The sequence below is a fragment of the Lactuca serriola genome, chromosome 7 (genome assembly GCF_051521515.1).
Source record: "Lactuca serriola cultivar US96UC23 chromosome 7, Lser_US96UC23_V15, whole genome shotgun sequence".
NCBI classification, from domain to species: Eukaryota; Viridiplantae; Streptophyta; class Magnoliopsida; order Asterales; family Asteraceae; genus Lactuca; species Lactuca serriola.
In genome coordinates this window covers 84,369,426-84,392,874 of record NC_136414.1, presented here as the reverse complement: position 1 = coordinate 84,392,874, position 23,449 = coordinate 84,369,426, and the positions used below count along the sequence as shown (strand labels likewise).

General features: G+C 31.7%; 1 protein-coding gene across 1 annotated transcript; it reads right to left on the bottom strand.

Moving 5' to 3' along the window:
* Positions 1 to 2,599: 2,599 nt before the first annotated feature.
* Positions 2,600 to 5,639, bottom strand: LOC145062877 (coniferyl alcohol acyltransferase-like). The gene is made up of 2 exons (XM_079010465.1): positions 4,861 to 5,639; positions 2,600 to 3,675 (listed from the first exon to the last, which is right to left on the bottom strand). Exons 1-2 carry the CDS (start codon positions 5,590 to 5,592, stop codon positions 2,728 to 2,730), a joined length of 1,680 nt encoding a protein of 559 aa, XP_078866591.1. The 5' UTR covers positions 5,593 to 5,639; the 3' UTR covers positions 2,600 to 2,727.
* Positions 5,640 to 23,449: the final 17,810 nt, after the last annotated feature.

The following is a 23,449-nucleotide window of genomic DNA, read 5'->3' as shown; positions in this document are numbered from 1 at the left end:
ATATATATATATATATATATATATATATATATATATATATATATATATATATATATATATATAAGGCTAGGTTATAATATGGATGGACAACTATTGTGGGGACGTGTGGATAATACTATTTTATGAAAATTACTAAGAGAATATGTTGTTTAGTAATGTGAATACGTTCAATCTTACAGAACTATTGTTATTTTAATGGATTCTCACCAATTCTAATTCATTTTTGCTCTCATTCATCGTTTTTTTATTTATTTTAATTCTTACAGAATACGACTCAATAAACATCCTGATAACATTCTGACAGATTGAGAATAATTAAAAAAAAAGTGTATAATAACCTTATTGACGATTTAATTAGTGAAAATGCATAATAATTAAAATAATTATATAAGATTAAACGTATTCATATTATCAAACAACATATTTTCTTTGTAATTTCACAGAATAGCATTATCCACACGTCCACACAATAGATGTCAATCCACATTTGAACCTAGCTCTCTCTCTCTCTCTCCCTATATATATATATATATATATATATATATATATATATATATATATATATATATATATATATATATATATATGGTTGTAGAAGTCGCTACCTGGTACCTGTTCGGTTAACTACCGAGTAGAGAGTACTCGGGGAGTACTCAGATTCGTAATTCATGTACAAATATTTTAAGAAAAATTATATATGTTAAAATCATAAGTTAAAACCGTAAGTTGATTGAAATATATAACAAAATTATATACATCTGAATATATAAAAACCAAAAAACACAAAATGGTCTCACCTCGTGAATAATTACTAAAAATTTAAGATATATATATATATATATATATATATATATATATATATATATATATATAGTAATAATCACATATGTTAGTGTTAAATAACAAATCATTGAATATATTATACATATTAATCACAAAGTTGGTCGATTTTTACAATACTGCTCACTTCAGTAAAGGCGGATCGGGGAATACTCAGATTCTGTAACTCACCTCGGTAAGGGGCCGAGTAAGGAGTACTCGACTGACTAATCGGCCAAATCGACAAATTTTACAACACTATATATATATATATATATATATATATATATATATATATATATATATGTGTGTGTGTGTGTGTGTTTGTGTGTGTGTATAAACCTCTTATAATTAGAACATCCACAATGATGAGTTTAATGAGAGAGCTGATTGAGGTGATAAGTTTATTTGTTATTGAATGGATTAAACTCTGCTATAGTGAGATGTCACCATGACATTCAATGGAATTGGAGTTCAATAGCCATATAACTCTTCAATAAGAAAAATGAAATGTTTTTCATTCTTAAATATATACTATAAATTAACTTTTGTAATTTTGTATTGAACTTTATAGAATTCAATGTATTGTAGAAGAAAATTGATAGAGTTGTGAAAAATATAAAATATGATATGACAATCTATTAAACTCTATAAAGTTCAATCCATTATGAATGCTTTATTATATTATTTTCATTTATTGTTTATGTCGCGAGGACATTTTCATTTTTACAGCCTAATATTTGGTCAACCAATGTTGTTTCTTTCAAACTTTAAAATTGGTTTTTGTCTCTTTTTTGCAATATTTGTAGTATCAATAAAATTAGTTTTTAAAATTTGATTAAAGTTATTTGAAAGATGTTTAACATGATATTAATCAGTTTTGATTATTTAATAAACTATATGTTATTTAGATACAAAATTAACGGTATTTAAAAAAAGTTATAATACATTTATCATGTTAAAGGGTTGCTATAGAAATTTGTAAAGAGGACATTTTAATTAGGATGAAATTGGTAGGTACCAATTTGTTTTTCACTAAACTATATATCGTACCAATTATAGTTGATACAAAAAATTTCTATCATTGCCATACCAACTATAGTTGGTACCAACTTGTTTGGGTACCAATAAATTCAGTTGGGAACATGTTCGCAATGGTATATACCAACAATATGGGGATTTTATGAATGACATTTTTCGTGTTCTTTAGCTTATTGTGAAACTTCAATGGGGGGATTTATGAATAACAATTTTGTAATGGTTGATATTGAAAATTTAATCCAAAATGATTTTATTAATTTCATTTATGAGTTTATATGTTAAAGTGGTGGAGGAAAATTGGATATGCCAATATAAGTTTAAAATGTTAAACTTTATTAATTCTGCAAATGTTAATAACAAAGCTCCTAAATCATAAGCACCAACATACTAAATTTTAAACATGTTATATATATATATATATATATATATATATATATATATATATATATATATATATTGTATGGTATGGTACTACTATGTTATTGAAAACTTGATACCACTATCGTATGTTGGTATTTCGTAATCGGTATAGTAATATTAACCAAACATGTTTGTTAGCAAACATATTGATTACCAAGATTCTTGGTATGGTTGGTAAGATGTTGGTTGGTTTTCGGAGATAGATGTTTGCTAGCCCTACATTGTATTATGCCATATTTAGTTTTGGTGTGGTGGTCACAATCCCATTTCTGCATCGTTGCAAAAACATCAATTTTGTCGTTGGAAGTCAGAAGGCCAATTTCACAAATTGTTGTAAATATGTATATAAGCTATATGAATGCCTTCATGATTATAAAATTACATTTTCTTTTTCCCTCAGCCACTTTCGTTAAGAGGGAATTAAAATTTCCAAAATAAATACATCAATTAAGAACTAAAATGAGAGTATGTTAGAGGTGTAAACACATGAGGTGCCATATGATCAATCAAGTTGAAGTCCTTTTCTTTGAGATGCATGTAAACCACCCAATCGCCATTCTTTTTTGCACTTGGCATTGTTGTTATGTATCCTGTTCGGCTTCCCCATGGGAAATGATACGAACCAAAATCTGGCTTTCCCCACCCAAAATCCATATCTTTAATTGGTAAACCTTGTCCAGCCGACACAACCACAGCCTCACCTTCAGACTTTTTTAGCCCAAAATATATCCTTGCAACTGCTGGATTTGGTCGATGCATTTCTACCCAATCAATCAATTCTCTAAAATGTTCTTCGTTGGTTGCCTTAGAGACAAACTTATGAACCCCTTCTGCCACTTCATGAAGGGGCATCGCTTTGAGATCATCATTGGTGGCCATACCATATGGTATTGATAGTACATTTCCGAAGTGGTTTTCTAACAAAGATGTATTTTTCTCATCACTTTCAGCCAGAAAGCGACGCCCGTTAACCACAATGCCCATTCTAGAAGTTGTATCGGTAGCTTTATCTCCTCCATGTGCTAATAATTTCCATACAAATGACGTGAAAGAAAGGAGTTTGCTTATTTTGGTTTCCTTTGTGCTCGCTTCTTGTTGAAGTTGTTGAATTGATTCAGCATGAATATAGTACATGCGACCAAGAAGAGGCTCTTCAAAGGAAGATGGTGGAGGGAGGGAGGATGCGGGGATGTATAGATTATCAATGGCGGTAGTATAACAGGGTGGACGACGTGGATTCAACACTGAAGGTCGAAATGATGGGATGCTGGAGATTGTTTCCAATCGCGCATATTGAGCCCATGCAACTAAGAACATATTTATTGAGTAAGCATCGGCCACTTGATGATGAAACGCACCTGATATTATTATTGATCCACAATTCAACTCTGTCGCCTGAATCAATGAAAATGAATTAACGTTAGTTATTGTTTCCCTTGTATTCATGCCAATTTTCTGTTTGAATATATTTTTGATGCATGTTTATATAAGTATTAGTATGCGATGATTTGTGTAAAGTTATGATATCTTAGTTATTGTTATTGTATGACATTTCTCTCATGAGGATGTGTTCTGCGTGCAGATGTATAGAAAATATGTAAATATAAGGACTTCCATTTGATTGTCCTTTTGAAAAACATATTTTCAAAAATGAAAATTTATGATTTATAATTTCGAAAATACATATTCTAAGATTCTGTTTGGAGTTGGGGCACTAAACTATGATTTTAAAATACTGTATCTTATTAGAGACGTAATGGAATTCGTTTTGAATATAATGATACTCAAAATTGAAATTAATCAAAGTCTTTATTGTTTTCATACATATAATCATTATAATAATAACAACACATTTTATATAAAAAGTACATATCGTATTCAGTATTTCTTAAAGTTGTTTTGATGTCCATATCTTTTAAAAAATAGTGACCACCTACAATGCTCAACTCAGTAAAAATGTATTTTTTTAATATAATCTTCAAAATTTTAATTGCAAAAGTATTTATAAAAAAAATATACTGTATATATGTAGAAGAGTTTTCCGTTAAATATATATTTTATTATCTAAAATATAGTTGTTCCATTTAGTGTAATTAATTTTACTTGAAATATGTATATGTATATAACAGTATAACAGTATATAACAGTATAGGATATAATTGGTAACCTTTTTTGGGAATTAAACATTAAAAACAAATCCTCCTATCCGATTAAATGATGACATGTGTTATATTAATGTATTAAAAAAAGAATTTATAGAAACAAATAATAAGAAGATATTTAATTTCTCTTAAAAATAACTTGGTCAAATTCGAATGCAATAGCCTTCAACTTTTAGATAGTTCTTCGAAAACAGTTAATTTATTATATATTTCGAGAATAGATCCTGCTTTTAGTTATCCAAGTCAACGTCTGTATGCTTTACCAAACTTAGTAAAATAACTGCCAAATTAAAGCAGTTTCGCATGTTCATCCAGGCTGAATATTCCTTAATAAGTCGAAGCATAATTGTTTGAAACCGAATTAATTATGTTATGTTGTGATCACCCTAATCGATAAAATATTGATAGTTAAATTTACCTGAATTGCAACCACACCACGATTTATCTTTGGAACCAACTTCCCTTTCACAGACTCATCAGGGTGAGCGAAATCCAAGTCTTTCAGGTCGATGTCTGCATGGGCATGAACGAATTCCACCCCATAGTTGTTGCATAGAACCTCCGGCTCTCCTTGGCTGTTCTGTACAATTTCTCCGGCCAGAGGGTAAAATGTCGATAATACCCCAGCCAACGACGACTTAATGGTCTTCACCACAGTTTCCGAGGACATGTCGGTGTTGTTCTTTTTCTTGTAACAGAAAAAAAGGCCGGCTTGAATCGGTGGTAGAAGCAAGTCAAGGTTCGACAAAGGGAGCCAGTGTTTGCTTTCCAGCGTGACAGCTGCTGAAATAACCTCTCTATCTTTCACTGTCACTTGATAGTCTTGGAGGTCGGCATCCTCATGATAGCGTAGTTCTGACGTGTGGAGCTTAGAGAGTTGAGTATGGTAATGTTTAGCAGTGAGATTTGAGTGAGTTGCATGTAAAAGATTGCGGGAAACCATAGCATTAGCATTTTGACTGTATGTGTTTCTGTATAGATGAGAATAGGATGAGGGAGGCGATGGTGTTGGTGGTGATGGTGTTTTAGGGTGGTAGCGGAAGTCGTGAGATTCAACGGGACTAGTTTGGTGAACCCACTTGCTATTTGAGATAAGGAGACCTTTAGATCTCCTGAGGGCAAGAAGGTGATAATATTTTCTCATATTCATGACAGAAGAGAAGAGCTGGATGTTTGTATGTTTGACAATGAGGAATGGCAAGAATCCATGGTTTATTTATAGGGAATGGAGACTCATTACTAGCCTTTTGGTTTTGGCCAACAATTTAAAATTTTGCATGGGGAAACGGTCCAACCTAGTGAGGTATATTCATGATTTATGTGAACACACACATACCTTTATTTTAATGGATCTTGTGTATCTCATTACCCACTTGGTTCAAAAGATTAACTATAAATATAACTTATAGTCAAAATACCCTTATGTGCCCACAATAAAAGTGTAACAATGAACTTGGCACATAATTTGATAAATAGTTGATATCTTAAGAGGTAGATGTTACTTTTTGTTACTATGCAATTTTTTCTTGTGAAAGGACCCGACTTTTGTACTGCCCGTTGATAATTTGTTTTCCTCTTTTATCACGGATTGTTTTCGGTTGGTACGTGTTATGAAGAAAAGACCAAGACCATAAATAGATTCATCATCAAATATTAATTATTATTAACCAATAATAATTTAAATGTTAATATACTTTTTTGCTTTATATACTTTTGGTCATTGGGTTTTTTTAATCCACATTTGCTCCTTTAACTTCTTTAACCGTATATATTCAGTCTTTATGATTGATTACTTCAGCAAACCGAAAAAATTACTTAATAGAGTAATGTATTTTTAATTTTTTACACATTTAGTCATTAATATTTTTTTGCACATTTAGTCATTAATATTTTTTTTATTGCAAAATAAGTTTTTGTTGTTTTTGTATATATTCAATAACTTATTTTGCAATAAAAAAAATTTAAGAACTAAATTAACTGGTCATAAGGACTAAATGTGTATAGTTAAACAAGTTGAAAGGAAAAATATAAATAAAAAAAAACCAGTGAGCAAATATGCACAATTCAAAAAGTATATTACCCTATTAAGTCTTGATCCCTATTATTAATTCAGAGGGGCCAAATGGATTTTGCTAAGATATACAAAATAATAATAGGATTGGCAAAATACAAACATATACAATATGTAACCAAGTGATAGGCATGTGTTTTACATGGACACGAAGATATTAATCTTACAAATATATTTTTTAAAGCTAAGATTCCGAAATTATTGGAACAAAAGATGTAAATTTGAGGACAACAACGACCTTATTTAAATTCAAATAGGTGGACTTACATGGGAAATTGTTTTAAAATCATGATTTAGTTTCTATAGCATCAATTATGATCGGTGTATTTGATACATATCATGTCTGCTGTAAAAATTCAGGATACAATTATATGCAATATATTCCTTGTACATAGCATATTATTACGTGGGACAATTTCAAAAACATATATTTTTCTTATTAGTTCTTTCTTTATATAAATTTAAAGATTTGTTAAATGAAATTAAGATTTGAATTTTCTTAACTTAAAACCCATATATATTTAAAAAAAAAACAATGTAACAAAAAAGAAGACATTTATGAAAACAACAAACCGTCAGTTATTTGTTCATTCCTCCATCAACTTAACAATAAAAACCGTCTTTAGGCCATCTCCAATGCATTGAACTCTTAAGAGTTCAATGGATTGTCACATCAGTATTTTATTAACCATATCATTTAACCTAATAAACCTTACATTTCATTAAACTCTTAAGAGTTCAATAGATTGTCATGTCACCATTTTATTTATTTATTTATTTATAAATAATATTAATAAATAAAAGTAGAATATAACATTAATTAGAAATTCAAAGTTACAGTTACTAAAAATTAATTAAAAATTACAATTATAAATAATTCATTAAATAAGATGTTATCTTTTTAAAATATTTTTAAGATTTATATATTTTATATTGTTTAGAATAAAAAATAACTTAATAAACTAATTTATTGAATATAAAATAAAATAAAGCATAAATCAAAAAATAATAATATATAGTTTGTTTGTTGAAAAAAATGTTATTTTCAAGAGAAATTGTTATATTAAATTGAGAAAAAAAAAAAAGCAATGGGGATTGAATCCCTTACTCAATAAACTCTAGCTACAATGTATTTTCACTCCATTCAATGTCACATCATCACTTTTAGCCCATTAAACTCTTCATAGAATCCCGATTGGAGATTGCCTTATTTTAATCTTTTCTTTCAAAAAATATTTCAAATAAAAAATATACAATATAATGTTGTTTTCAATCAAGATTGATTTCGAAAAGGAGTTTCTTGTAATCAAAATGGTTGGAATGTAAGGAAAGGTATTAATATCTTTTAGTAAAATACACTTTGAAGTTAACATCATTTAAGGTTGCGAAAACATGAAATGATAAACTACCATCTTGATAATGATAATATGTGATATCTTTATAAATAAAGATAATAAGTTGATAAAACTATAAAATTGGTCTTTGTGGTATTCATTTTTTTTTTTTGGATAGGGTTAAAAAAGCTTTCAACTTGCATGGAAGGTCCAAAATCAAGAATTTCTTTTGGTATTGGTCCCTGGAGGACTTGAAAAGACTGTATTACCATTTTTTTGTATTTTTTATATTTTCTTTAATAATTTATTAATTAAAAATTAAAAATCAAAGAATTGGGCCCACCCCCACCTCTACCGATACTCTCTCTCTCTCTCTCTCTCTCTCTCTCCTTCTCTCTCTCTCTCTCCTTCTTCAACACCTACAAATCAAACTCTCATAAAACACACATATATTTAACATAAACACACAAAAATCTATTTTTGTGTCTTTTAGGAATAACGAATAACATAAACATACACAAATTGATGGCTGATGGAATTAATAGAAGAAGAAGCAATGTATTTAGGTTTGAAATCGAATATAATGTATTTGGGTTGTGTGGATTTTGATCTTGTATTCTACCTTTCCCCAAGGAAGAAGAAGCAATAAATTTGGGTTATGTTTGTAGGAAATGAAAACCAAAAACCACAAACAGATCTGCATTTTTTGTGATGCTACAACCAAACGACATTAATGGTGGTGTATGTGGATGGATCTCCAAGGGAGAGGAGGAAGATGCTCTTGCTCCCCCCCCCCCCCCCCCCCCCAGATTGCAAACTCTCATCGATGATGGATCTCCTAAGTTCGTCATCGTTTAGGTGATGTTCATTGGGTGTGCTCTAGAGAGTGTTAATCGGAGCTTATCGCCATTTCAGGCGGTGTTCTTCGGGTAGAGTTTTGTATATGGTTTTCATTTCAGATTTGGCCTTCTCCATCCAGTGGCGTAGCCAGGATTTTATTTTAGGGTGGGCCAAATAATTTATAAAATATGAATGATATATAAAATCTAGAATTTAGAATGGGGTGTGTCAAATCACAACCTTAGTTCAGTTTATTTAACAAAAATATTATATATATATATATATATATATATATATATATATATATATATATATATATATATATATATATATATATATATTATATAAACTTAAAATTTTATGGGTGGGCCAAGGCCCACCTTTGCTTCTATGTGGCTACGCCGCTGTCTCCATCTTAATTTCAAATATGGAAAGAACAAACCCACCTTCAAGCATAGTAACCTTCATATGTAAAATTAGAGGTGGGAATTGTAAAGCTTGTATCTTGATGCAACTTTTGAAGATTATTGAAATCGATATTTTACACTCTGTGTTTCAGATCTAGAACATTAAGATATATATATATATATATATATATATATATATATATATATATATATATATATATATATATATATATGTATATATATATAAATAGAGCAAGCAAGAGAGAGAGAGAGAGAGAGAGAACATGTGGGTGGGACTCGACATATTTTTTATTTTTATTTTGTTTGTTTTCAATTAGTAAGCTATTGAAACAAATATAAAAATAAAAAAAGAAATGAGAAGGGGAAAATAGTCATTTCAACATATTTTGGACTAAAATCACACGACATTCTTGATTTTAGACCTTCGATACAAGTTAAAAACTTTTTGGATCCTATACAAAGTGTTTTAAATACCACAGGGACCAATTTTACATTTTTGTCATATAAGTTTGTTGATGTTTGAATACAACTTGTGTGTAAATAGGTATGTGAATTTTTTTTATATAATTTGATGTTATGTTTGTTGTTGGAAAAGTAGCATTTATATATCCTTATTTTAGGCAACTAAATAATGAAATCCAAATTTTTAGGAATTTATTTTTTATTGAAAAGACAAAGACATTGTAGGGTATTTTAATTATTTATTATTTTTTTTTTGAAAAAGAAAACATATTTTTGATAGAATTTTTTTCATTCTATAAAGAATACATAAAAAAACAAACAAATTCCTGAAATAATAATATCAAAAATAAAAAGATCATATTAAAATCTAGAAGTCATTCTTTAAAATTGTTACATCGTTGATAGAATTACATCAAAAGCATATATATTCTTCAAAGAATTACATAAGAAACAAACACATTGTTGAAAGAATGTGTTGATTAAGCAATTCTCACTCATTCTTTTTATCGTCTTTGCTCTTTTTTTTCTTTTAATAATCTAGCAATTTGTTGTTCAAGGGGCATGGTGATTTATTGATTCATCAGCCTATGGATTTTTTGGTTTTGCATCCTCACAGTTTAGTTGTAGGGTTGTTGATCTTGAGTCTCTATAAAAGATAAAGCACCAATCCTTCATACAAAAACAAAATATTTAGATTAAAACATTAAATGCTAGAAAATTCAATTATGATTGTTAACTCAAAAAATAAATTTTGTGAGTAAACAATCAAGAAATTCGAATAACTGTTTGAAGTTTTTTGGCTTTGTTGAATCTCCTCAATGATGTTCATCTCTGGATTGACCACCATCTGTTATAATCAAATAACAAATGTTTCTATAAAAAAATAGAGGAATTCATCAGATATGTGTATGCTATATTTTGATTACATAAAAAAAATACATTAATCTATTGTAGAAGCAAATGGATAGATTAAACTTAAAACATTTGAGTATCATCTCAAACCATATATAGGCTATAGTATTGTGCCATTGGTTGTTGGGAAAGTAATATATACATAATTATTAACTTAGGTCCTTAGGAAACATGTGGAGGTGTGTCTCCTTCACCGGTCAACTCAAGATAAAAGATACAAAAAGTTTCCCAAATCTAAAATAATAAATATGTCATGAACAGAAGATTAAAAATGTGCCTTTTCGCCCGGTTTTCATGAATAAAAGTTTTGTTTACAGACTTGGCAATCAGGTTCCGTCAGTAACTAGATGGAGGCAGAGAAAGAGAGCATGCCAGAAGGAGAAGCAGCAAACCCAGGTGGTATAATCACTGGTAATGCCTCTCTGTTGTTCTGTATCCAAATGGGGACAGAAAGATATAGAAAAATATATGGGAATTATAGATAAGGGGATATACCAGTGGAGAAGTCATTAATTAAAAGGTTGGTGGAGGAGCTTAGAGGCTTGAATACAATGGTAAAGGGTTGGGAATAAAAAGAAAAAGAGATGGATTGAAACCCGTAAGGGATCATGTAGAGACAACGAGTTGTTGTTGGACAATTTTTTACACTACTTGTTTCTTGAAGCTCTGAAAATTGTTCCTTCCACTTCAATCAATCACGAAGAAAACATGGCTTTAAAGAGGGATGATGGCGCTCTTTAGGATTTTTGAGGTACAGATAGAAAGGGGATATGATGATTGTGGCATAATTATAGAAGAGAAAGAGAGAGAAACAAAAATGCCATACTATAGGATCTAATTTAAATTTTATATAGTAAAGATGTGAAGACACTAATTTTGTATTACTATTCTTCTTTGAATTTATATTTTGAAATGAGTATATGAATAATCATACATTAATATTCACATTAGAAATACTATAATACAACACAAATACAAAATTCATAGCAGAATAATAACATAAAACTAGTGTCTTCACGTCCTCAATTTATTTAGTGTCTTCATTTGAACCATCATATATATATATATATATATATATATATATATATATATATATATATATATGTGTGTGTGTGTGTGTGTGTGTGTGTGTATATATATATATATATATATATATATATATATATATATATATGCCCAAGAGTCATTATATACTAATACTGATATTGCTAGATAATATATGATCCTAGAAGGTTACACTAACAACTACTTGATGCAAATATATTATTTATAAGGATTTGATTCTTGATAAATAAATATATATAACTACTAATTAATTGGAAATTATTTATTTGATGGAAATATTAATTTTCAATGCTAAGTATCAAAATATATCATAAGGTATGATTTATTATCTCGTGTACATTGTTTTGGACAAGAAGGGTTTTTTTTTATATGGATTTATATGTTTTATAAGTTATAATAATTAGAAGGGGTTTAACAGAAAAACTATTTTCTTCTTTTTTTTATAAAATATTCATGGAGAATATAATTGAAAAAGAAGACATGCTTCCATTTATTTAATTATAAATCCAGATTCTTACACTTGAAGTCTTTTGTTGCTATATGCATGGTGTATTAAAGTATCAAGACTCAATATATAAGCCTTTTGTTGGAAGTAATGATGGTTTTTTGTTTGCAAGTAAAATCCATACATATTTTCTATAAAATCTTTTAATTGTTATTTTATTATGAAAAAAGGTTACATGCAATTTTTGTCACAAAAGTTGTTTTAGAAAAACGAACAGTTTCTTTATACAATTTTGAATGTGTTTGTGTGTGTCTATATATATATATATATATATATATATATATATATATATATATATATATATATATATATATATATATATAAACTTAAAATTTTATGGGTGGGCCAAGGCCCACCCTTGCTTCTATGTGGCTACGCCACTGTCTCCATCTTAATTTCAAATATGGAAAGAACAAACCCACCTTCAAGCATAGTAACCTTCATATGTAAAATTAGAGGTGGGAATTGTAAAGCTTGTATCTTGATGCAACTTTTGAAGATTATTGAAATCGATATTTTACAATCTGTGTTTCAGATCTAGAACATTAAGATATATATATATATATATATATATATATATATATATATATATATATATATATATATATATATATATATAAATAGAGCAAGCGAGAGAGAGAGAGAGAGAACATGTGGGTGGGACTCGACATATTTTTTATTTTTATTTTGTTTGTTTTCAATTAGTAAGCTATTGAAACAAATATAAAAATAAAAAAAGAAATGAGAAGGGGAAAATAGTCATTTCAACATATTTTGGACTAAAATCACACGACATTCTTGATTTTAGACCTTCGATACAAGTTAAAAACTTTTTGGATCCTATACAAAGTGTTTTAAATACCACAGGGACCAATTTTACATTTTTGTCATATAAGTTTATCCTTTGTTAAGAATATAGGTTTGTCGATGTTTAAATACAACTTGTGTGTAAATAGGTATGTGAATTTTTTTTATATAATTTGATGTTATGTTTGTTGTTGGAAAAGTAGCATTTATATATCCTTATTTTAGGCAACTAAATAATGAAATCCAAATTTTTAGGAATTTATTTTTTATTGAAAAGACAAAGACATTGTAGGGTATTTTAATTATTTATTATTTTTTTTTTGAAAAAGAAAACATATTTTTGATAGAATTTTTTTCATTCTATAAAGAATACATAAAAAAACAAACAAATTCCTGAAATAATAATATCAAAAATAAAAAGATCATATTAAAATCTAGAAGTCATTCTTTAAAATTGTTACATCGTTGATAGAATTACATCAAAAGCATATATATTCTTCAAAGAATTACATAAGAAACAAACACATTGTTGAAAGAATGTGTTGATTAAGCAATTCTCACTCATTCTTTTTATCGTCTTCGCTCTTTTTTTTCTTTTAATAATCTAGCAATTTGTTGTTCAAGGGGCATGGTGATTTATTGATTCATCAGCCTATGGATTTTTTGGTTTTGCATCCTCACAGTTTAGTTGTAGGGTTGTTGATCTTGAGTCTCTATAAAAGATAAAGCACCAATCCTTCATACAAAAACAAAATATTTAGATTAAAACATTAAATGCTAGAAAATTCAATTATGATTGTTAACTCAAAAATTAAATTTTGTGAGTAAACAATCAAGAAATTCGAATAACTGTTTGAAGTTTTTTGGCTTTGTTGAATCTCCTCAATGATGTTCATCTCTGGATTGACCACCATCTGTTATAATCAAATAACAAATGTTTCTATAAAAAAATATAGGAATTCATCAGATATGTGTATGCTATATTTTGATTACATAAAAAAAATGCATTAATCTATTGTAGAAGCAAATGGATAGATTAAACTTAAAACATTTGAGTATCATCTCAAACCATATATAGGCTATAGTATTGTGTCATTGGTTGTTGGGAAAGTAATATATACATAATTATTAACTTAGGTCCTTAGGAAACATGTGGAGGTGTGTCTCCTTCACCGGTCAACTCAAGATAAAAGATACAAAAAGTTTCCCAAATCTAAAATAATAAATATGTCATGAACAGAAGATTAAAAATGTGCCTTTTCGCCCGGTTTTCATGAATAAAAGTTTTGTTTACAGACTTGGCAATCAGGTTCCGTCAGTAACTAGATGGAGGCAGAGAAAGAGAGCATGCCAGAAGGAGAAGCAGCAAACCCAGGTGGTATAATCACTGGTAATGCCTCTCTGTTGTTCTGTATCCAAATGGGGACAGAAAGATATAGAAAAATATATGGGAATTATAGATAAGGGGATATACCAGTGGAGAAGTCATTAATTAAAAGGTTGGTGGAGGAGCTTAGAAGCTTGAATACAATGGTAAAGGGTTGGGAATAAAAAGAAAAAGAGATGGATTGAAACCCGTAAGGGATCATGTAGAGACAACGAGTTGTTGTTGGACAATTTTTTACACTACTTGTTTCTTGAAGCTCTGAAAATTGTTCCTTCCACTTCAATCAATCACGAAGAAAACATGGCTTTAAAGAGGGATGATGGCACTCTTTAGGATTTTTGAGGTACAGATAGAAAGGGGATATGATGATTGTGGCATAATTATAGAAGAGAAAGAGAGAGAAACAAAAATGCCATACTATAGGATCTAATTTAAATTTTATATAGTAAAGATGTGAAGACACTAATTTTGTATTACTATTCTTCTTTGAATTTATATTTTGAAATGAGTATATGAATAATCATACATTAATATTCACATTAGAAATACTATAATACAACACAAATACAAAATTCATAGCAGAATAATAACATAAAACTAGTGTCTTCACGTCCTCAATTTATTTAGTGTCTTCATTTGAACCATCATATATATATATATATGTGTGTGTGTGTGTGTGTGTGTGTATATATATATATATATATATATATATATATATATATATATATATATATATATATATATATATATATATATATATATATATATATATGCCCAAGAGTCATTATATACTAATACTGATATTGCTAGATAATATATGATCTTAGAAGGTTACACTAACAACTACTTGATGCAAATATATTATTTATAAGGATTTGATTCTTGATAAATAAATATATATAACTACTAATTAATTGGAAATTATTTATTTGATGGAAATATTAATTTTCAATGCTAAGTATTAAAATATATCATAAGGTATGATTTATTATCTCATGTACATTGTTTTGGACAAGAAGGGTTTTTTTTATATGGATTTATATGTTTTATAAGTTATAATAATTAGAAGGGGTTTAACAGAAAAACTATTTTCTTCTTTTTTTTATAAAATATTCATGGAGAATATAATTGAAAAAGAAGACATGCTTCCATTTATTTAATTATAAATCCAGATTCTTACACTTGAAGTCTTTTGTTGCTATATGCATGGTGTATTAAAGTATCAAGACTCAATATATAAGCCTTTTGTTGGAAGTAATGATGGTTTTTTGTTTGCAAGTAAAATCCATACATATTTTCTATAAAATATTTTAATTGTTATTTTATTATGAAAAAAGGTTACATGCAATTTTTGTCACAAAAGTTGTTTTAGAAAAACGAACAGTTTCTTTATACAATTTTGAATGTGTTTGTGTGTGTCTATATATATATATATATATATATATATATATATATATATATATATATATATATATATATATATATATATAATATTGATCTAAGATCAAGATACCATCAACTCAGAGTGCTTGAGGAAGATATTCCAAATACTGCATTTAGGACTCGCTATGGTCATTACGAGTTCCTGGTTATGCCTTTCAAATTAACCAATGCACCATCGGTATTCATGGATCTTATGAACCATGTTTGCAAACCCTAGTTCGATAAATTTGTAATAGTATTCATCGATGACATAATAATATATTCAAAAACCATGGTAGAACATGGTCAGCACTTACAATTGATCTTAGAACTGCTAAAAAAGGAAAAGTTGTACTCTAAGTTCTCTAAGTGTGAATTCCAGATTAGAGAAGTAAATTTCATAGGGCTTGTGGTTAGTAAAAAAGGAATTCATATAGATCCCTCTAAGATAGAAGGAGTTAAGGATTAGGAAGCACTAAAGATCCCAAAGGAAGGGCGTCAGTGCTTAGGGCTCGTAGGTTATTAATGGAGATTTACAAATAATTTCTCCAAAATAGCAAAGCCTATCACAATGTTAACCTAGAAAGATAATAAATTTATTTGAGAAGACAAACGAGAGTCTAGTTCTAAAAAATAAAGAAAATTCTTTGTTGTGTACCAATCCTATCCCACCAGAAGGAACAAAGGACTTTATGGTGTACTGTGATGCTTCACATCAAGGATTAGGATTTGTGTTAATGCAAAGGAACAAAGTTATTTCTTATGCTTCTAGGCAGCTCAAAGTGAATGAAAATAATTATACCACCCATGATCTTGAGTTGGGAGTTGTAGTATTCTCACTAAAGATATGGAGACACTATACGGTACAAAGTGCACTATATATACATATCACAAGGGTCTTCAGCACATTTTTTCCCGAAGGAACTCAATATGAGACAATGAATATGGATAGAGTTGTTGAATGACTATGAATGATAAATTCGTTATCATCCTAGCAAAGTAAACATGGTAGCAAACGTTTTGAGTTAGAAGGAATGAACCAAACCTAGAACGCTTCGAGCTCTAACAATGCCAATTCAATCAAAATTTACCATACAAATTCGAGACGCATTATAACATCCCGACTCCCAGGTATGATATTTAATTATTTCATTTCTTTTGACAGGGAAACTCGACGATTTGGAAGAACCAACTCGCCGATAGAGAATATTATGGCCACCTCCTTATGAATGATCATGCGGATCTCCTCGTGATTGACACTACTGTTCTCGGGGTTGTGGAAAACAACGCCCTCTCATTGAATATCCTCGTGATCTCGGTTATAGTTTCTGTCTTCTGCTTGAGAGACAGAAACTCTTGGGTTAACCGTTCCCTTTCCACCTAGGGAACATACTCATCTCAGAATTAGAGAATATTATGGCCGCGAGATTTTAGAGTCTACTTGACAAGTCGAAGGACCCCGACTCGATTAGTAGGAGATAAGTGAGAAAACCCTAATTTTCAGGGTTTGTGTCCTATTTAAAGGACCTTAAGCCCTTATTTTCACTTCCTTTATCATTCTAACCCTCTGTAAGAAACCCTAATCATGTGTATCCATTTGTGTGTGTGTGTGTGAGAGAGAGAGAGGAGCTAACTTTGGGTGTTTTAGTGCACATTTGGAAGGAGACTGAAGAGCATTAGGCCTTGGAATGAGAAGAGGCTTGTCGATCAAGTGTTTCTCTATGTTAGCTTCAGTTTGGAGGTAAAAAGTTACCAACTTGATAGAACTCTTTCTAGAGAGTTTTAGGGCTTTTTCCCCCTTATCTTGTGGTTCCTGGGTTGCTAGAGCTTGCCATGGAACTGAGACTCTAGATTTGGACAAAAGGAGGTCCATGAGCCCAAAGATCCAAGCTTTATCAAGATTTCAGCAAGTCTCCGTGCATGAAACCCTTTATGGAGCTTGTTTTGGCAGTTTGAGCTCTAGATGACATGCATGAATGTAAATCTTGTAGATTTACGTGATTGGCGAGCCTTAGAAGGCTAGATCCAGAGTATGAGACGTCACTACCGCCTAAAAACGTCTGAATGAGGAAATTGTCTAAAGGGAATCGACGAGTCGGTGAGCTGAATCAACGATTCGGTTAGGATTTTCCCCAACGAGTTTGGACGCGTGTAACTCGGTGAGTTGATGAGACAACTCGATGAGTTAATTTGGATTATCACGAAACTTATGAGGAAACGAGGGGACTCGATGAGTCACATAGATGCACTCGATGAGTTGGGTCAACAGGGACTGTTAACTCGAGTGTTGACTTCTTTTGACTTTTAGGGTTTGGTCAAGACTTGGATTTTGGAGACCATGGAGGGGTAAAATGGTCTTTTTCCCATTCTGGGAGTTAGAGAGAAAGGTTGACCAAATTTATTTAGAGTTGTGGTTATAAGTGTTAATTAGAGATGATTATGACATGTAGGCGGGGATTAGACCATTCGAGGGGTACGAGGTTTACTTGCTTGCTTACGAGGTAAGTCTTCTCACTATACTTACCATGAGTGGTAACTTTGTGTGACCGGAGGATCTTGTATGCTATTACTGAGTATTGTGATATCCTGCATTATGTCTTTGTGATTTATGTTGTGTATTATTCTAAACTTCATTGAGTTAGCACCGGAGGGTCCAACCCGAGTTATGGGACCGGAGGGTCTCTACTGAGACACATTGACTGGAGGGTCTTTATTGAGATATAGCCGTGAGAGGCTAATGAGATGTGTGTGGTATTTCAGGGAACTCATTAAGCTTTGTGCTTACCGTGTTATGTGATATGTGTTTTAGGTACTTCTCAGGATCGCGGGAAGGCGTTGGCTTGATTGTACATAGGAGATAGAGTTTATGTTTTTGAGGATCTAGGATTTTATCAAACAATTTATGAATTTGTGTTTTTGACAATTTGACTATTTTGGTTTTGAAATGTGATATTGATTACTATGTGGTTTTGAAAATGAAATTTTTGTTTGACAATTTATAGTGTTACATGCACAACTCGAAGCTCTGAAAGAAGAGAACATTGCAAACAAACTCTTACGATGTATGGACAAGTAGTTCAAGCTTAGGAATGATGGGACCCAATACTTTAGGAACCAAATTTAGACATCGAAGTTTAGTGATCTAAGGAAATTAGTCATGGATGAGGCTCACAGATCAAGATACTTCATCCATCTCGGTTCTAACAAGATGTATTTGGATCTAAAAAGATTATATTGGTGGACCAATATGAAAGCATAAATTCCCACCTATGCAAGCAAATGTCTGAATTGTGCTGAAGTCAAGGTTGAAAATCAAAAACCCTCAGGACTGTTCTAGCAGCCAGAAATACCTGAGTGGAAATATGAACAAATAGTTATGGACTTCACAATAAAGTTACCTAAAACTTCAAATGGTTATGACACCATATAGGTATTGGTCGACCAATTGATAAATTTTTCTCACTTATTACCGATCAAAGAGATAGATAAATTGGAGAAGTTGACCAAAGCTTATCTTAAGGCGATTTTCAAGTTCCATGGTGTACCTATATCTATTATCTTTGATAGATACAGGAGATTAACATAGTGATTCTTGAAATCGTTGCAAAAGTCCTTAGGAACACGTTTACATATGAGAACAACTTATCATTCACAAACTGATTGCCATACAGACTTTAGAAGACATGCTCCGAGTTTGTGTGATAGACTTTGAAAATGCATGGGATACTCACATGCCCTTAGTTGATTTTTCTTACAGTAATAGTTATCACATTAGTAACAAAGCCGCACAATTTGAAGCGCTTTACAGACACAAGTGTTGATTGCTAATATGTTGGGTAGAAGTAGGAGATACCCAACTAGTAAAGAAGTATGCAGGAGACTCAAAACATATTGGCCCTAAGATCATACACGAGATAACAGAAGAAATTGTCCGGATTCGCGACAAGATAAAGGCTACAAGTGACCGTCAAAAAAGTTATGTTGACCATCCATGGAAGGCTTTCGAATTTCAAGTAGGAGATCGGGTGATGTTAAAAGTATGTCCTTGGAAGGGAGTAATACAATTTGGAAAGTGAGGCAAAATAATGATGGGTTTGAGCCATAAGAACTTTCCTATGTGCACATGCAAACCCTAATGCTTGGATCTAGGTTTCTCTAATTGAACATGCAATGTATCCAAGACTTCTATTGATAGATCTAGTATAAACATTCAAATCATAACATAAGAAATCAGATTTAAAGGAATACCTTGAGTTGCTTGCTTGAATCTTCTTGTCTATGGAGCTTAGAGTCACAATTGTCACTCCTCTAATGGCTTACAAACACCAACTAGCAAGAGGATGATAATAGAGAGAGAGAGGAGGGTGAGAAATCGGCCAGGGTTACTCCAATAACAAGGTTTTTTTTTTTTTTTTGATTTCCTCAACCCCATGGGTCTATATATACTAGTGAGCCTCCTAGGGTTTCACCCTTAAAACCCTAATTGGATAACTTAGGCCCTAAGCAATCCAATATCTTTATTAATAAGCCTTTGGACGATTTCTAGGCTCTTCCAAACCCTAAAATCGTCCACCCTCTTATTCATAAGGAATCACAGCCCAAAATACAACTATCATACAATTGACAGTTTATGCCCCTTTATTTAATTAATCTCTTTAAGTCACCAATTTAATTCCTAATTAATTTATGACTTATATTAATCAACACAATATTATTATTCCTTATATTATTCTCATAATATATTAATAATATTTCTTCTCTCGTTATAAATCATCATGTCAAGTTGCTATGGTGAAGGCAACCCAAAAGGACCATGCTCAACCGGGTCAAATACTTACCAAATATAGTTATAGCCTTAGACACTAATCCAACAGTCTCCCACTTGGATAAGTCTAGTGACTATATATGCAAATACAAACCGATTAGCAATCGTAGCTCTCAAAGACGTTGTCAACTCTGATCTTATCAGTTCTGTCCTTTAGATAAGGGATCGTACAGTCCTCTTTTCAAATATCATGCGGACACAATCATAGTCCAGCGTTTAGTTTCTCGGTCTCAGATTTATTCGACATAGAACTTAATCGAACACATCAATTCAGTTCTGACCGGGCCCGCCACATAATTCAAATCAAATCATCGAGCGGCCGAGATATCGCTTTTACCCTCTTAGGATAAAAGTAACAGATAAACTTCGACTTATATGCATTTACTTATTCGCTAATCAATCATACACAACAATGCGTTTTATAACATCAATTTACTAATGCGGTTTCACATCATCAATGTACAACCAATTAACAAATAACAAACCATATATCTAGGTTTTAAGACCATATGATATTATCATCTTGCGATCACTTACAATATATATATATATATATATATATATATATATATATATATATATATATATATATATATACCTTAAAGTGATTCCAGCAAACACGGGTTTGTTCCAATGCTCAAAACTAGTTCATAAGCACTCATGAACATTGCAGCAAACATTTGCTATGTCTAATACCATTTAGACAATCTACATACCAATTCATGACAATCTTCTTTCATATCTACTTCCAACATATGAACGATTGTGGATCATTTGAATAATTCAATTATTCTTAATAACTTAATTATTCAGGAAGTCAAAACATGCAAAGTGAAACAATAGTTAAACAATCAACATAAGACAGTAACTTTACACATAAATAATACTCCTTTATTTAATCATCAAATGTCAATTACATTTATCTATTATAAGTTTCTAAAACTATCTAATCTAAACTAATATCATCCTTCAGCCCAATATAATTCTAGCATGCTGCATGTGCTTAACCCTACTCAGTCCCTTCGTAAGCGGATCTGCTGGGTTATCTTTTGATGATATCCTCCTAACCACGAGATGTCCTTCTTCTACTCGATGTCTAATAAAGTGATATTTTCTGTCGATATGACGAGACCTACCATGATCCCTCGGTTCCTTGGTCAAGGAGACCGCTCCTTCATTATCACAGAAAATTTCCATGGGCTCCTTTATGGCAGGTACAACTCCAAGATCACCAATGAAGTTCTTCAACCATATTGCCTCCTTCGATGTTTCCCTTGCTTCAATGTACTCTGATTCGCACGTTGAATCAGCTACGGTTTCCTGCTTGGAACTTTTCCAAGTTACTTCTCCTCCATTAAGGGTAAAGACCTAGCCCGACTGCGAACGGTAGTTCTCCCTGTCGGTCTGAAAACTGGCGTTACTATACCCTCGCACCTTTAAGTCATCACTCCCTCCGAGGACTAAAAACCATTCCTTGGTCCTCCGAAGGTACTTAAGGATATTCTTGACCGCAATCCAATGGGCTCTGCTAGGATTCCCTTGATATCTAATGACCATGCTCAAAGCAAAGGCTACATCAGGGCGAGTACAAGTCATAGCATACATGATTGAGCCAACTGCGGAAGCGTAAGGTACTCGGCTCATCTCTGCTATTTCGGTTTTGGTACTCGGACTTTGAGTCTTACTCAACTTGGCATTACTTTGTATCGGTAACTCTCCCTTCTTTGAATTCTCCATACTAAAACGTCTTAGTACTTTATCTAAGTAAGTGTTCTGACTAAGTCCTATTAGTCTCTTACTTCGTTCTCTCACTATCCTTATTCCCAAGATATAGGAAGCCTCTCCGAGATCCTTCATAGAGAAGCACTTCCCGAGGCAGGACTTAACCTCCTGCAGTGTCGGGACGTCGCTTCCTATGAGCAGTATGTCATCGACATACAAAACGAGGAAGCTGACTATACTCCCACTGGCTTTGACATATACACATGATTCATCTTCGCTTCATACAAATCCAAAATCTTTGACTTTCTGATCGAAAAAAAGATTCCATCTGCGAGATGCTTGCTTAAGTCCATAAATGGACTTCTCAAGCTTTCACACTCTATTTGGATGCTTTGTATTGACAAAACCCTCTGGCTGAGCCATGTAAACATTCTCAGCCAACTTCCCATTAAGGAAAGCGGTCTTGACATCCATTTGCCATATCTCATAATCATGAAATGCAGCTATGGCTAGCATCACCCTAATAGACTTTATTTTCGCAACTGGTGAGAAGGTCTCATCATAGTCAACTCCGGGAGTTTGAGTAAAGCCCTTCACAACCAATCGTGCCTTATATGTGTGTACATTCCTATCCACGTCGGTCTTCTTCTTGAAGATCCATTTGCACCCAACGGTCTTACGTCCGGGCACATTATCAACCAAATTCCAAACTTGGTTGTCATACATGGATTGGATCTCGCTGTCCATTTCCTCTTTCCATTTAGCAGACTTCGGGCCTGCCATGGCTTCCTTATAGCTATTAGGTTCATCTAGATTTATTAGTGTACCATCAATAATATACGTGTCCCCTTCGGTAGTAATATGAAAACCATAAAACTGGGGTTGAACTCTAACTCTTTCGGAACGTCTAAGAGGTAAGGACTCATCAATTGGTTCAACCGAAGTTTCCTCCTCGGGTTGAGCGCCAGCGATAGAGGTTCCTTCATCACCCAATTCTTGAATCTCTTCCAGTTCGATCTGCCTCCCACTGTCTCCTTGGTTTATGAGTTCTCGCTCTCGGAAAACCCCTCTCCTCGCAACGAAGACAACATTTTCATTCGGTCTATAAAAGAGATATGCAAAGGATTTCTGCGGGTAGCCGATGAAAATACATCGCTCCCTACGAGGTTCGAGCTTGTCGTGAGTATCTCGTCTTACAAAAGCCTTGCACCCCCAAACCTCGATATG

Bases quoted from the DNA above. Each gene is read 5' to 3' on its own strand.
- LOC145062877 (XM_079010465.1), bottom strand. From the start codon at position 5,592: ATGAATATGAGAAAATATTATCACCTTCTTGCCCTCAGGAGATCTAAA. The intron at 3,676-4,860 runs GTAAATTTAACT...TCATTGATTCAG, and splicing joins GTGGTGTGGTTGCAATTCAG to GCGACAGAGTTGAATTGTGG.